Raw genomic sequence first — 16,937 nt, 5'->3', positions numbered from 1 at the left:
ATTAATAAATGTGGAAAGGGAGGGATTTCCCCATAACAGAACCACTGCCTCGAGGGAATATGCATTTGGAACAGTAAGTATCAACATTTTTGAACTGCTGTATCAAAACTCAGAAACTGAAAATATATAATATAAACAGCATGTGCTTTGTGTGCACAGAGGTGGATGATGGAATTAATCTATAGGTGAGATGTTAAAATAAATATTCTGAATGCTGAGTCCATAGTGAAAGACATTTGGTACTTCCTGGTTTGTCAGAGATTTCCTTTATTTTTTTCATTGCTAAACTCAACTATATCAGTTTCTTTAGTGTCTAGTTGTTCCAGCAAATTGAGAATGTCAGATTTATTTATAGCAACAGGAGCAGCCATTGGACTGTTTTCAGTGTTTATGCTGCCTTTTCTGAAGGCTATTCCAGACTCTGTTAAAACAGGTGCAGTTTTTGTGTAGGATACCATAGGTTGACTATGAAAAGGAGGAAATTTCCACATTTGATTATCTGTGGTGTCGCCAGATGTTGTACTTTGAAGGGACTCGGATAGCTTTCTGTCTGTCATGCCTGTGGATGAATCCTCTTGCTTGAAGTCCATATGTAGTGGAGCCATTTCTGAAGGAGACACTGGAGAATCTGCTGCACTGGTGTGTGGCTCACACAGGATCAATGCCATTCCTTTCGAGTCAGGGTTTGATTCACTTTGACTTCCAGAATCCTCTTCTGCCAGGATATTAGTGGTATTGTCTCTTTGTGAACCCAACCTGGATTCATTGTCCTTTGTTTCAGTAACAATATTTTCTAAGACTGGTGAATCCGTTTTGGATATGCTGTCATCCAGACTGGATGGATAGCATATCTCTGTGGGTTCATTCTTACTAGTTTCTCTGATGATCCCTAGATCCATGCCTTCAGGGTGCTTGGCATTCTTATCAGGCCATTCATGGGTTTTCCTGCCAATTGAGGATAAAAGCCTCCCTCTAGAGTGCATTTCTTGCAAATTGCCAATGTGATGCAACTCATGAGATGGGAAAAAAACAGAGTTTTCACTTGACTGCCTTTGGTAGGCTCTCCTGGTTGGGACAGGGGATTCTTCACGGACACTCAGAAATCGCTTCACTTTTCTCAGCATTGAATGCTGCCGTTTTGGTTTATCATCATCAAAAATCCAGTTGTCTCCACGAAGAAACTGGCTATCGGCCAGACTAGAAAATAGGAAAGCATCTTATTAGAAAAAGAAAATAGTTTGCCGTATGTATATATACATTGCAGTGGTAATACTGCAACCGATAGTGCATGTACAAGGCCCACTGATTTTTAATAGAATGTGTGTATGCATAATTTAGTGGGACTTCAACATACTTAGACAAGAACTTCTTATTCCTTCTCTCTTCCAGCATGTTTGCATCAACACTGACAAAGCCAGAACCTTCTTTCCTGCCACTCATCTCTTTCCTATTGACCACATGTCCTTCTTCACAAATCCGAATTTGATTCCATGGATCTGTTCTGCTAAAAATGGTGCCTTTCTCTTACCCAAGGCACCTTCCCCTGAAGCATGACAAGTCTCCAGCAAAAGAGCCTCCTGAATATACCAGGAAAAAGTACCTTGCACTGGAAGAAATAGCCTCCATTAGTGGAACAGATCCATAGGATTCAAAACATCAGCTTTGTCCAGTTAAGCTCTCCGTCTATCTGGCCCTGTCTAAGACTCCCTTTTCGTGTTATCCCTGTTACTAGGGAGCTGCTGCCAGTGAGGTTTGTCTCCACACCATAAAGGTAACAGGAGAAACCTCAGACTACAAAGGAGGGAGCCACAGCACGGCTCTTTGTCACATCACTGTTGCCTCTCCTTGAAATGGAAACAGTGCAGGCATGGGAAGAAGCTGCCATATGGGCTCCTGTTGAGTGTGTCAGGGCTCTGTGGTGAGGTGAGGTGAGAGAAAATGGTTGTGGAAGCAGGGGGGTGGTTGAATATTTCATGCATCTGCTGAAGTGAGCTCTAATATGAAAACTTATACTGGAATAAGTGATACTTGGAATCATCATGATTATGAATTAGAATATTTTCCTCATAGCTTGAGGTGTGATATCCAAAAACCACCAAGAAAAAACCATGATGCCCAGTATGGCCTTTAAAAATTCTTTTAAATTATATCAAAATAAATCAAGAGTTCAGTGGCAAAGTCTAATACAATTTTCTTTTTTTTTTTTTTTTTGAAAAATTTTTATTGGGTTAGAACATTTTTATTTTTACATTACAGTCAATTTTCCCCTAATTTTTCTTTTCTAACCCCCTCCCTTTCCCCCCTTTTGTTGACTTCCAACAGCTTTCCCACCCTCTGTCCCTTTTCCCTTACTTCTATTAAGTTCCTCTGTCTAAAACAGATATACATTCTCCAATATATTAAGCAGTACATCTTTAACTCCTTTACTTATTATACACCCAAACTATACGTCTTTAGACAAACAATTTATCCCATTTTCCAGTTTTGAGTAATTCTACATAAACCTATATATCATAAACCATAAAAATTTCCCACATTTAAATCAAACAATTTGATTTGTTCTCTATATATTACTCATTTCAACTTTTTATGGTAATTCTATATAACTCCTCAGATACTCAATCAATTTAACTCTTCTATACATTCAGTTTGGTGCATATAAATCTTGTCAAAGAAAGAAAATATTGTTAGTTAGTCAATCCTCATGTTTAAACCTTATCATTAATTATTCTCTATCAATTGACCTATACATATCTATATATATCTCAATCAATTAATCTAACTGCTTATAAATTCACATTTCTCTTCCTCCCCCGGTAAAGTCACCCCTCTCTTTTATACTTTTATTATATTTCAGTAGTTCTCAAACTGCCACAGTTTTCCTCCCACCTCCCATTTCTTCTCCAGGTATTGTTTCAGCTTCTCCCAGTCTGTGTTGAACTGCCCTGAGTCCAGATCTCTCAGTTTTCTTGTCATCTTGTCCATTTCAGCCATATACAGCAATTTGTAGATCCAATCTTCAATAGTTGGTACTTCTTGTACTTTCCATTTCTGCGCATACAAAAGTCTAGCTGCTGCAGTCATATAAAAAATCAACGTCCTATGATGGGCTGGAATTCCCTCCATTCCCAAGTTTAGCAGCAGGAGTTCTGGGTTCTTATTTATTTGAAACTGTAAAATTTCACTCATTTCTCTTATTATTTCCCCCCAGAACTGCCTAGCTACCTCACACGACCACCACATATGATAGAGGGAGCCCTCATGTTTCTTACATTTCCAGCATTTATTAGAAGTATTCAAGTTCCCTAGCGCAATCTTCTTTGGTGTCATGTACCAGCGATAGATCATTTTGAAAATGTTCTCTTTAATATTGATACATGTCGTTGTCTTCATTGTAGTTTTCCACAAGTATTCCCATGCCTCCATTGTTATTTCTTTATTGAAATTTATAGCCCATTTCACCATCTGTGTTTTAACTATCTCATCCTCAGTATACCATTTCAGCAATACTTGGTATACCTTGGATATTCTTTTCTTGTCTTCTTTAAGAAGGGTCTGCTCTAGTTCCGAGTTCTCTGTTCGTATGCCCCCTTTTGCCAAGTCTGAGTTGTATAAGTCTCTAATCTGTCTATACTGGAACCAATCATAGTTAGGTGATAGTTCCTCTTGCGTCTTTATTCTAAGTTTAGATACTTCAATCTTAGTTATTTCTTTGTACGTTAAACATTGTTGTTCATTATCCACAGCTCTCGGATCTATCACCTCATATGGAACCACCCACAAGGGGGTTCCTTCTTGTAGGTAGGTTCTATACTTCTTCCAGATTGTAAATAGACTTCTCCTTACAAAATGATGCAGGAACATCGAGTTGACCTTTACTTTGTCATGCCATAGGTATGCGTGCCATCCAAAAATTTTTTTATATCCCTCTAGGGCTAATAGTTTCTTATTCTTTAATGTCATCCACTCTTTTAGCCAAACTAGGCAGATTGCATCATGGTAAAGTCTCAGATTGGGCAGCTGCATTCCGCCTCTCTCCTTTGCATCTTGTAAAACTTTTACTTTCACTCGAGGCTTCTTGCCTGCCCAAACAAAATCTGATATTTTCCTCTGCCATTTTTCAAATTGTTTAGAGTCTCTGATGATTGGTATTGTCTGTAACAAAAACATTACTCTTGGTAACACATTCATCTTAACTGCTGCAATCCTGCCCAACCATGACAGGTTCAATCTATTCCATTTGATCAAGTCTCTCTCTATCTGAGTCCATAATTTTTCATAATTATTCTTGAACAAATCTATATTTTTTGCAGTCAGCTCAACTCCCAGGTATTTCACCTTACTAGTTACTTCACAATCCGTTGTTTCCATTAACAATTGTTGTTTCTGCTTAGTCATGTTTTTGCATAATATCTTTGACTTCTTTTTGTTAATGAAGAAACCTGCCAAGTCTCCAAACTCCTTGATCTTGTCTATCACTTTTGGCATGTTCTCCAGTGGGTCTTCTACAATTAACATTATGTCGTCTGCAAATGCTCTGACCTTATATGAATAGTCCTTTATTTTTATTCCTCGTATTTCCTCATCTTGTCGAATTTGTATCATCAGAATCTCCAATACTAAAATGAACAACAATGGAGATAACGGGCAACCTTGTCTTGTTCCTTTACTAATCGTCAATTTTTTGGTCAATTCATCATTCACTACAATTGCTGCAGTCTGGTCTCTATAGATTTCCTTGATTGCTCTGACGAATCTTTCTCCCAGTTGTAGCTTTTCCATAGTGGCAAACATAAAGTCCCAGTTTAAATTGTCAAACGCTTTTTCAGCGTCTACAAAGAGGAAACCAACCTCTTTGTCACAACGCTTGTCGTAGTATTCAATAGCATTGATCACTGTCCTTAAGTTGTCTCTTATTTGTCTGTCTGGCAAAAAGCCTGCTTGTTCCTCCTCTATGACTTCCGAGAGCCACCCCTTCAATCTCTCCGCCAATATCTTCGCAAAAATTTTATAGTCATTATTGAGTAGTGATATAGGCCTATAATTTTTCACGCTAGTCAGATCTTGGCCCTCTTTTGGGATCAATGATATATTCGCTTCGCTCCAAGTGTCTGGAATTCTTTGATCCCTAAAAACTCCGTTCATCACCTCTTTTAGGAATGGTGCCAGTTCATTGGCCATTGTCTTATAAAATTTAGCCGTCAGTCCATCTGGCCCTGGCGCCTTTCCTAGATTTGCGGATTGTATTGCCATATTTATTTCCTCATCAGTTACTTCACTGTTCAGCTTATTTCTCCAAGCTTCCGAGATCTCTGGAAGTTTGGTTTTCTCCAAATATGATGCTATTGATTCTTTGTTTACTTCTTTTTTGTTATACAGCTTAGCGTAAAATTTATAAAAGGCTCTGCTAATGGTAGTCTGCTCCAAATACGTTTTGTTTTCTTCACAAATTTTATTTATTATTTTCTTTTCCCTTTTCTTCTTTAATTGCCATGCCAAATATTTCCCAGGTTTATTAGCACCCTCAAAAGCTTTTTGATTCAGTCTTTTAAGATTCCACTCCAATTCTTTGTTACTCATTGCTGTTAACTGTTCTTGAAGAATTTTGATTTCCTGATGTATTTTCTTTTTCCCTGGTCTCTTTTTTAACTGTACTTCTTTGGCCTTTATTTTCTCCTCAATCTCTTGTCTTTTCTCCTCTTTCTTTTTCCTTGCTCTACCATTTAAGTCCATTAGTATGCCCCTTACAACCGCCTTGTACGCGTCCCAAACTTTACTGGTTGGTACTTCTTTATTCACGTTGTATTGTATAAAAAACTTAGTCTCTCTTCTCAGTGTTTCCATATTCTCACTTTCCTGTAACAGGTCCTCATTTATTCTCCAGGCTTTCCTTTTTCTCCTTTTTCCAAATTTCCACATAATTGGGTTGTGATCTGAGCCTACCATCGGCATTATTTCTACCTCCTTAGTCCATAGCGCTAAGTCCTTTGAGGCCCAGATCATATCAATTCTTGATAATGTAAGATGCCTTGCAGAATAAAAAGTAAACTGTTTGGTTTTAGGATATTCTCTCCTCCATACGTCTTCGAGAGTTTCTTGTTGAATCAACTCAAAAAAAAGCTTTGGCAATAGTCCTCTTTTCTTTTGTGCTTTTGTAGTCTTTTTGTCTAATTCCAAATCTGTCACTCCATTGAAATCTCCAGCAAGAATTATCTGGTCATATACAAGATCGTCTAGGTGCTTCCTTAAGTCCTCAAAGAAGCTTTCCTTTGCACCGTTAGGTGCATAAAGTCCGACTACCAACACTCTCTTTAAGTTCCAATTACATTCCACTGCTACAAATCTAGCTTCCACATCTCTCATAACAAATTTTGGCTGCAGCTCCTCTTTTATATACAACACCACTCCTCTTTTTTTCTTGTTGGAAGCCGCTACAAATTCTTTGCCCAATTTTCCAGATTTTAAATATTTTACATCCTGTTTTCTAATGTGGGTCTCCTGCAAACAAACAATATCACATTTTTGTTTTAGTAGCCAATGAAAAATATTTTTTCTCTTATTCGGTGAGTTTAGTCCATTTACATTCCAAGATAATACTTTACACTCCATATTCATGGTTTTTTTGGTAAGTCTTTTTCATTGTCCTTGATAAATCTCTCCATCTCCCGCTCAGATCTGATGCGTTTTTTTGCCCCTCCAAACTCAAAGGACACTCCCTCCGGTAACTCCCATCTGTATCTGATATTCATGTCCTTCAAAGTCTGAATTAGCACTCTATATTTTTTCCTGTCCAATAACACTGATCTGGGCAGTTCCTTCATTATAATAATCGTCTTGCCATCAATCTCCAATGGATCTTGAAATTGTTTGGTCACAATCCTCTCTTTCATATTTCTAGTTGTAAACTGCACAATCACATCCCTTGGTAGTTTCCTCTGGGTTGCAATTCTCGAGTTCACACGATACGCCACATCTAGGATAGCCACAATTTCCTCCTCCTCCTTCCCCAGGTAATCAGCCAACACCTCAGTCATCTGTTCTTGCGCTGACTTCCCTTCCACTTCTGGCAGACCACGAAAACGAAGCTGCTTCTCCATATGTTTAGTTTCTGCAACTGACATCCTCCCCTTCACCAGCCTCATCTCTGTTTGTTGCGTGTCTATTAAATTCTCCATCGCGTCTTCTACTGTTTTAACTCTCTGCTGCGTTCCTTGTAATTCACTGCTAATCGTTTCCACACCTTTTTTCACTTCTGACAGCTCCGACTTTACTGTCTGTGTAACTTCCTTGACCTCTTTAATAAGCTCCAATTTCGTGTCCTTAAGTTCTTTCATCATGTCTATAAGTTTTTTGTCCAAGTTTTCTATTGCCGATTGCCACTCTTTTTTCGACATCGTGGGGCTTGCTTTAGCTCGCTCCCACGAATCTGCTCTCTTCCTCAGCTCCGTGGCGTATAATTAAACGTTTTCCTTTTTTTTTAAATGTCCCAATCTTTGCCAAAATTAATTTTTTATATCCAAAATGTCGGGCGTCTTTTCTCTATGGTTTCTCTATGTTATTATAATCCAAGATGGCCTACTTCCTCTTCCGCTGAAGCCACGACCCTTCCACTTTCAAAGATGGCGATTCCCCACTTCCTGTCCTTTGGCAAGGGCCGCTTCCCTCCAGCCACTCTATTGTTGTTACGCACTTCCTGTCTCCCGTCTTCCCACAGCAGGTCTCGCGATGGTGTCTTTTTCCCACAGCTCCAAAACCACAGGTATTCAAAACAATAGTCCGATTTTTGTAATAACTTCTTTAAACTTAGTCTCTTTTAAAATACAACTCCTGCCGAGTCTTCACCTCCTTTTCGCTAGTCTGTTGCAGTTTAAAAGTCTACTTTCTTTCCTCTCTGTTTTTGTCAATCTGTCCCGTTTCAAGAGATAGCGATCTTTACCTTCTCTCCAGCTTTCTCGGGTTGTAATCGCTGTTTCGATCTTAAATTCTCCTCTCGACTTCCCTCCCCGATCGAAGCTTGGGTATGTAGGTCTTATGCCAGCCGAATTGGCCCCAAAATTGCCGCAGAGATTATAGCCGACCCGTCGCAAGGTGGGACCTCAAGGATCGGGGGGGAGACTCCTTGTGTAGAGCCCCCCCTCGTCCGAGATCTAACTCACCCTAGGGTCTTGAGCGTTCTTTGCCTGCTCCCCACCTGAGAGCAGTCGGCCGCGGGTTATTTTCACCCCTCCGGCCGGTTAAAACGGCAATCCGGTCAGCTCCGCAAATGGAGCTGCGTTAGACCTCCATGAATCCCAAACCGGAAGTCTGTCTAATACAATTTTCTTCATAGGATTGAGTGTTGTTATTGATCTGGTATGCTGGGCTGATAAGGAACCATTTCTGCCTTGTATGGAAGGAACTTTAGAATCACATACCCCATTTCAATAGTAGATCCAAGGAAAGATGGAATGCAGTAATCTGCAGCAGCTAGTGTGTATGGTGGGCGGGCTGAAGAATCATCCCAATAAATATCTTTTTTCATTTTTGGTAAATTCATATGCATTTCATCAACAGCCAGAAGCGATACCTAGGATAACGATAATTAATCAGAATTATTTGCAACATATTTTAAAGTATAATACGTGTAGGGAACAATCCACTGAACACCTTTACTAACTCAGCAATCCCCAAACAGCCTTTGACTATTCCTTCAAACAGCAGCTCCTGTACCACATTTCGATTGAATTATATCAGAGTTTCAGAAGCTGTTTGGATTTGTGCTTCCAGGGCCAGTGCCAGGGTTTCTGGCGCCTGAGGTGAGATATCTACTTGCACCCCCCCCTCCCCGCTAACCAATTTTAAAAAACAGAAGAAATGTAGGAAAAATGAAAAGCACAAAACTTGAAACTTTTTACATTTTTAATTTAATTTTTATTTCTTATTTTAAATTTTTAAAATAAGTGTGAGAATAAATAACAACAGTCTTTGTTTTACTTATTGTGAGCCAAAAATCTATTTTGTGAGCAGAAACAGTAACTTGCATTAAAGTTTTGAGCACACCTCCTTGTGTGTGTGTAAAAAAGTTTCCCTCTTTCTTCCCACCTCTCTCTGAACCCAGAGACTCTTGGCAGTAGGAGGGCTTCTCTTACAGGGCCCGCTTGATCACCTTTGTCAGAGATCCCTTTTGGTTTTTTTTTTTATAAATTTTTATTTTTAATTGCTAATATCAAAGAAAAAACTACATACAGAAAAAGGAAAAAAGGAAACGGGGAGAGGGAAAAACAACATATAAAGAACACAAACTACAGCTACAAGTATTGCATTCCCTTCATAATACGATTATTTAAAGTTAAACTGTCTAATATGCTATTAGATTGGTAGATCTTATAAGATACGAACTACAGTCAGGATCAGGTCTTCTTCCCCCCCTTGCGTCTCGGTCTCAGTTCTCTCTGAACAGCTACAATAGCTGCGCTCACTCACTCCTCCCCACTCCCCCCTTCAGATTCTGAATCTTCTTCTTGCTGGAACTCTTGATGATTAAGCACAAAGTCCCTCAGCTGTACTTACGATATTATCTTGTAGGCTTGGTCTTTATATCTGAACCAGATGCCTTCCGGAAATAACCATTTGTATTTTATATCACGCTTCCTCAGAAGAGCTGCAAACCTTTTATACTTGAATCTTCTTTTCCGAGCTGAAAATGGAACGTCCTTCAATATCTTAACCTTGTTGCCAAGAAAGTCCAAGTCCACATTGTTCGAATTGTATAAAATGGTGTCCTGAGTCTTCTTAGATGAAAAATCAATAATAATCTTGCGAGGCAGCTGACGCTTCGTTGCATATTTTGAAGATGTCCGACGGACTTCCAGAATATCGCTTTTTAGTCAGAGATCCCTTTTGGGAACTACCCTCCATGCTCATCCTTCTCCCCCCCCCACCCTTGGGTTTGAAGTGAGCAGCACCTGACAGCTAAGCATGTGGTGTATAAATATTGAAATAAACTTTTTGGGGAAAGGGGGAAGGTGGGGTAATATATGGAAACTAGGGGATGAGAGAAGGGAGGTGATAAAGAAGGGGCACAGTGCGGAGTGCTGCTCTACTGGAATGAAGGGGGGAGCAGCATTGAGATCAGAGAAGAGGAAGGGGGAGGGAGAATGAAAGGGAGAAGGGGGGAGGAAAGTAATAGAATTAAAACAACAACTTTAAACCCAACAACAGTGATTTGCTCCTACCTGTTGCAAAGGGACTGAAAGGGAATTACGTGTGTCTTGCCTCACTTCCTCTGCAGTGGTGCGCACACAACCAGCCACTCTTTCCACCAAAAGCAGCACCCCCCCCCCACACACACACACACAAAAAGGCTGAGGAAAGGTGAGAAGTAGAATTGATGCCAGCCAGGGAGGAGGAAAGGGATGTACTAAAAGGAATGACAGGAATACCCATTGGAAATAATGGGAGAGGCTTGAAGGCCCATTGGAGAAAATGGGAGCCAGGAATGCCAATTTACTTGCATGGGCTCCATTGAAATGCATTACAACACACAAAAAAAGAGCAAGAGTCCAGTAGCGAAGAAGTGAACTGTGGCTCATGAAAGCTCATACCCTACCACAAATTTTGTTAGTCTTATAGGCACTGCTGGACTCTTGCTTTTTTCTACTGCTACAGATAAACATGGCTACCCATCTTGATCTTTCAACACAGGCCCCAGAGTGGAATGACAGTCCCTGGGAGAAGAATCTGTGGTCTGGGACTGGAATGGCAGTGGTTGTGGAATGACAGGGGGTGTCATTCCAGTCCCAGAGCCTGACCCTATTCCCAGAAATAGTTTTTCTATTCTTTGACCTGTCATTCCAGTCTCTGAGCACAGGTTCTGTTCCTAGAGGCTGTCATTCCACTCTGGGGCTGTCATTCCAGTCCAAGAACACTTCTGCTACTCCCAGGGGCTGTCATTCCATTGTGGTGCCTGTAATTCCACTCCAAGAATGCTTCTACTACTACTAGGGGCTGTCATTCCACTGTGCAACCTGTCATTCCTTCCCAGAGCACAGATTCTGCTCCGAGGGGCTGACATTGCACTCTGGGTTGTCATTCCAGTCCCAGAATGCTTCTTCTACTCCCAGGGGCTGTCATTACACTGCTCTCTGGGGGCTGTCCTTCCAGTCCCAGAGCACTGAGCCTATTCCATGGACTGTCATTCCACTCTGAAACCTGTCCTTCTGGTCCCGGAGTACAAACTCTATAGCTAGGAACAGTTATTGCACTCTGGGAGCTGTCATTCCACCCCCAGAGTATTCTATCTGGTCCCAGAGACCTTTATGGAAAATCCATTCTGCATTTGCTTTGCAACTTTTTTTGTGTTGTGATGCATTTCAATGGAGCCCAGGCAAGTAAATTGGCATCCCTGGCTCCCATTATCTGCAATGGGCCTTCAAGCCGCTCCTATTATTTCCAATGGGCAATCCTCCTGGCATTCCTTTTAGTACATGGTGGGGGGCGGGGGGGGGAAGCAAAAAAGAAAGGAGGGAGCAAGGGGGACAAAAGGTCAGACGGGAGCTTGCTGCTCCCCAGCCAGCTAGAGTCTCTCTTCCTTGCTCCACGTGGAAGCTTCGCCCAAGGCTTAAATTGAGATTGAGAGAGAGAGAGAGAGGAGGGGGAAAATGGCAGAGAGAGAAATGTCCCCACTGATTCTCTAGGTCCTTCCTGCTTTCTCCTTTCCCTTCCTCTTTGCTTTCTTCTGTCATTATTCCATCTCATCCTCCCCCCCAGTCCCCCAAAAGAAACTTATCACTTTTCCTCCGCTCATTTCCAGTTTGAGAGATGACAGGCAGGAGATAGGGGAGAATGCTTGGGGTGCGTGTGTCCTCCCAGCCCTCCCGCTCAGTTGCTCCGCAGCGCACGTGCACCCACCTCGGTGCCCCCTCTGGTGCCTCTGCGCCCGAGGCAGTTGCCCGACTTGCCTCCATTGACGCACCACCCCTGTGTGCTTCTGGTTCAAGGAGATATAAATGAGTTCCTTAGATGCATACAAGACCTTGAGCATGCCAAAAGGAGCTCTTTAGCCCAAGTTGAAGGTAACATGTGGCATCAGGACTTGTAGCTAGAGGGTAGCTGCAAGTTCCCCATAGGAACTCAATTGTGAAGACCCACAGGGGTCCAGTTCTGATCAGGACTGCGGCATGGGGAGAAGAAGGCCTTCAGTCTCCCCCACCCACCCGCTTGCACTGTTTTCTTTGCCTGAAATGGCCCTAGGGCCATTATTTGCCCCGTGGGGACTGAACTTGCACGCACAGCCCTTTGGGCTGTTTTGTGTTGGAAAAATGGCTTGTGGAAATCTGAGCTCCTCCTCCACCAGTGCTGCAGTCCTAATCTGAATCCCACCCCCAGGCCAATTGAGTTTTCACAGGGATATTGGAGCTGCCATACAGTTGCAAGTCCCCATGGCAACCATAGGTTACATATACCCCCTAGTTTTGGCTAGGGTTCCCAACCCTGCCTAGGTAAATACCTGAAGATTTTGCAGATGATGCTTGGGGAGGGTGGAGGATGTTATGTCATGTTTCAGTGATGCTCTAGGAATTTCCCCTAATCTCTATGGTAAAGAGTAGGGGAAATTCCTCAATTGACAGTATGGTATGGTGACCATTTTTTCTCTTGCTTCCCAAAGGTGGGAAACTGAGGCTGAGAATGGGAAATTCCTTGTTTGGCCTAGGCATTCAGAAGTCCAATGTTTCCATTGGAAATAGAAACTTTGGTATTATGTTTGTTTTAATTTTGGCTGGATCCCTCACAAGGAGCTTTTCCCCAACAAAAGAGGCCTCCTGCATCAGGGGAAGGTCCTTTGGACTGGAGGAAAGTGCCACCACTAGCAGAATGGATCCATGGGATCCAACCCATTGTATTCAAAGTACATTTGTATTATGAATATCCATTCTACATAGACAGTTGCTGCGTAAATATCTTAATGGCTCTCTTATATATCTCAATCCTTAGGAAATGGTACCATTATGGTGATCTCCTCCTTTGCAAACTCTGTAGAAATGAGTGGCACAAGCCAATGCATTCCTGAATATAGCCTTGGGTTTCTTATCTTTTTATGATGCTCTGAAATCCTGATTTCTAAGTAATGCGTAGTCTTTCAAACATAAAATAAATTACTCGGACATATCAATAAATAGATAACATGGATGGAATTGCAATGGGAGAAGTGTCTACACATTCAAATGCTTCATCAGTAACCAGGTGCCTGAAAACCTTTCACTGCAATGCCTGAGAGCAGTTCACACAGTTACCACAGATAGTTCTTTATGTTTTAGAAATAAGATCTTGGAGGCATCTCTTGTACCTCCTTTTGAGAACTGAATTATAGTTCCAATCGTTTTCTCTACTGAGATCAATTTATGACCTCATTTTCATTAATGGATTTTACTTTAGAGCACTTGATTTATTTCAGATGGTGTTTTAAAAGGAATCAGTAGTGGTGTACAAAATGACGCAAATGAGCCCGAAACACACCTGGAATTCACTGTTTTGTTTCATTAAAGCTGCATCCCAAATGGTGAGCCCAGTTCAGGAAACCAAGGTGTAGCAGCCCCCTTCCAAAACAATGAAACACTGAACCCCATTGTTGTGTATGCTCAAATTCGATGAGTCAACGGTTTAGGGGGAGTACTGTTTTGTGCGATTTTGGTGTCACTAATGGCAAAAACAGCTGCCCCAAAGAGCTTTGAAGTATCATTGCAAAAAATTAGGCAGAAACTCATGCTAACAACAACAACAACAACAACAACAACAACAACAACAAAGGATTAGATCCAAACCAGCAACGCTCCACCTGGAAAAAGCCCAATTATGGAACAGAGCTTGTTTGGAAACCCCAGATTTGAAACTGAAACAATTTATTTCAACACAAACCCATAGGAATCAGCATGTGTTTCTAAAAAAGAGCTTTCAAAATGGAGTTGCTAGTATACTGTCAGGGAATTTTACACTCTGAATGTTTGGGGCAATTGTATTTTAACCACCTTTCAATTGCTATTTATTCATCTTTTTTCCTTTTATGTGCTTTATACTATTTATGTTCTGTGAAAGTAACTTACATTGTTATTTTATATTGCACACTCTATTTGAATATATTTATTATTTTCTACCAGTGGGTTCAAGATGGTTTATTGCACATTTCCCCCACCTTCATGATACACCCTTTGGTACTTTTGGTTTTTTTTTTTTTGCCGGTTTAAAGGGTTTCCTCCCTATTTTTTCTTTTGAGCTGTTCTATAATAAACATGAGCAGATCCATTGTATGAGATTAAACATCCCATTAAACACTCTGAAATAAAAACAAATGGTTAAGGCCAGTTTTCTAACAGACCTACTTCCAAAACCAGTGTGGAACAGGCTATGCAGAGTGAATAAATACAAGAGACAGAGAAGAGACTACAGCAATGTGTAATAAATAATGGGTTGGATCTGGCCAGCTTTTCCACTTAGGACTGAACTACACAATATGCCCTAGAAAAGGACTGAAAAGCTCCCCCCACCCTTTCCACTGGCAAAAGTGGAGTGGTTGGGAAACCCGAAACTCCTTTTCCTCCCTCACGGTGCTCCCTTGCAGCACCAAGCAACCAAATGCTTTTTAAGGTGAGTTCCCCAAGGTACATCTGACTCTGAGTCAAGTCATGCACTCATGACCTGACATGTGTTGGGCATATTTTGTAGTTATGCCCTTAGTCATGGGCATATCATGTACTTACTCCCTCAATCTCACATAATTCATCTCCATACAGTAGTCCCCATCCCCTACACCTTTTATACACTCTGGTCCCATGGTTCTCAGAATATCCTGTTTTGAGTGGTCAAAGGTAATATCTCTGTCCTTTTTCATTAGCAGAAACGCTGGTTGGATCCAACTCAATGTGTATGCTCCTGTTTCTGTGCGTGTGTGCATTTATTTGTGCTTTATGTTCATCTATCAAGATGCTTTTCTAAACTGTCATAAGAATTCAGAGCAGACTACAACATCGTACATTATAAAAGGGATGGCCTGGCAACACTTCTATTTGTGCTCATATTTGTGCACCACTGTCTTCCTTATGCACCATTGGTAATAAATAGTATGCTCCTGTTTGTGTTATTTAATTAATGACACACACACACAATCAGGACTATTTATTACACATGGTGCTCAAAGATGACTGTGGTCCTGGGTGTGAAAATAGGGGTGCTATCAGACTCTTCCTATTTTCATCTGTGAAATGGTGGAAGGCATAATGGTATAGCCCACTCTGAATCCTTAGCATAGCTTGGAAAGCATCTTAATGAATGCATAAATGTCTGTAGTTATGGTAACAATAACAGCAATGACAATAACATTATTTTTGTCACAGTATTTATCTTCGTATCTCTGAAATGTGCTGAGAAGCATGTCTGACTGTAGTAGATGCTACAGATTTAATAGCTGCAGTGGGGATGACTTTGTTGGGGTAGGAACTTCTAAAGAATCACATAAACTTTGCTGTTGCAATTAATTAGACAAAGTGAAGTAAGCAGTTTATTAAATGTTGGTTTCCAGTGCAACAATTTATAAACTGGTAAGAGATGTAACCATTTAAGTCACTTGAAATTAAGAGCTTCCTAATCGTCAACCATTGCCCCAACTCTGAAATTTTGTTTATATCTCCCACGCAGCCTTTTACCTTTATTATCACTTATAAGATGGTACTATTGTATTTATGATCTTCATTCTCCTGTTTTACCTGATCTTGAGCCAACATGCTCGTGTTTTTAATTTTTTGCTGCTTTTATAGTCTTATCTTGTTCTTTTAAGATTGCTAGCTTACTTCTTTATACATTTCTTGTCATTTGTGTGTTGTGTGTTTTCTATATTTTAATGGGACGGCTATAAGCTGTATTAGGCATGTACCATATAAGGAACAGAATACAAATATTCTGAAGATATGGTTAATTCATTACATTTCTCACATCTGTCTCTTGTGATTTTGTATCAATGTTCCTAACGACTCAGCACTCAATTTAGTTATGCTTCTAGGGAGAAAAATTAATGGGATGAAGACTGAAATTCTTTTTTTTAGAAAAAAAGGGTTGGGAAGAAGACAGAGCAATGACATAGAGTGAAAGCTGACTCATGGGTCATATGGTGCAACTTATCAATCCTTTCGACTAGAGATGGGCTCGATCAGCATTATGATTTGAAAACCCCCCTGATAATGGCGTTTGCGCCATCGGGACCTGGCTGATCGGTGCTGTCCACGGCAACCGATCCAGTGGTCGGGGGTTTGCTTGTTCAGAGCTTGATCGGATCGATCGGTTTCTGTTCGGGATTGCAGACACTCAGGCACCAGGAATCTATTCCCCTGGCAACGGAGCCAGGGGAATGCCTGAGCTGTGTTTGCCCTTCTTCTGTCGCCCTGGAAACGTGAATGGAAGCCCAGCTTTCCTTGATCAGCAGGGCTTCCTTCCAACCACGGAGCAGCCAGCAACGCATCACCATTTGGGAGAAGAGAGGGGAGGGAGGGGGAAGGGGGTGTTCTGTAGCCATGGGCGCTCCAAACGTTTTTTGCTTTTTTAAAAAATGGGGCTTTGTAGGAGGAATGGCTGTTTTTCTGTCTGTCACTCTGTTTTTAACCTGCTTTTAAAACACTGTATTTTGTGGGAAAATCTCATTCACGGCTCTGTGTGTGTGTTTAGAAGGGAGTGGGTAAAAGCTGGATCCAGATTCTTTTAAACGGATCCTCATGAATTCATATGATTTTTATTTTGAAACAAAACAAAAAGGCTGTCATATTATAGAACATGTCCTAGTCTACAGACAGCAAAAAAAATCATGCATCCACTAATCTGTGGCGCTGCCACGGCACAAAAACATTCTAAAAAAGCACGGATCCGCATGGATCCTCTTGATTTTTAAGTGGGGCCACCCAAAATCCACCACACAATCA

General features: G+C 41.0%; 1 protein-coding gene across 2 annotated transcripts in view; it reads right to left on the bottom strand.

Annotated features, from left to right (window-relative positions):
• BEST3 (bestrophin 3) overlaps positions 1-16,937 on the bottom strand; it is a 36,885-nt gene continuing 19,948 nt past the window's right edge. For both annotated transcript variants that reach the window (XM_054987704.1, XM_054987703.1), the window contains 2 exons: positions 8,415-8,566; positions 1-1,197 (listed from right to left, as the gene is read on the bottom strand). In XM_054987704.1, coding sequence (XP_054843679.1) covers positions 255-1,197; positions 8,415-8,566 — 1,095 coding nt within the window. In that variant the 3' untranslated portion in view covers positions 1-254. The remainder of the gene's footprint in view (positions 1,198-8,414; positions 8,567-16,937) is intronic.

Source organism: Eublepharis macularius, chromosome 9 (genome assembly GCF_028583425.1).
Source record: "Eublepharis macularius isolate TG4126 chromosome 9, MPM_Emac_v1.0, whole genome shotgun sequence".
Taxonomy (NCBI): Eukaryota; Metazoa; Chordata; class Lepidosauria; order Squamata; family Eublepharidae; genus Eublepharis; species Eublepharis macularius.
Note: the sequence above shows the minus strand (reverse complement) of the source record. Positions and strands in the feature narration are given on the sequence as shown.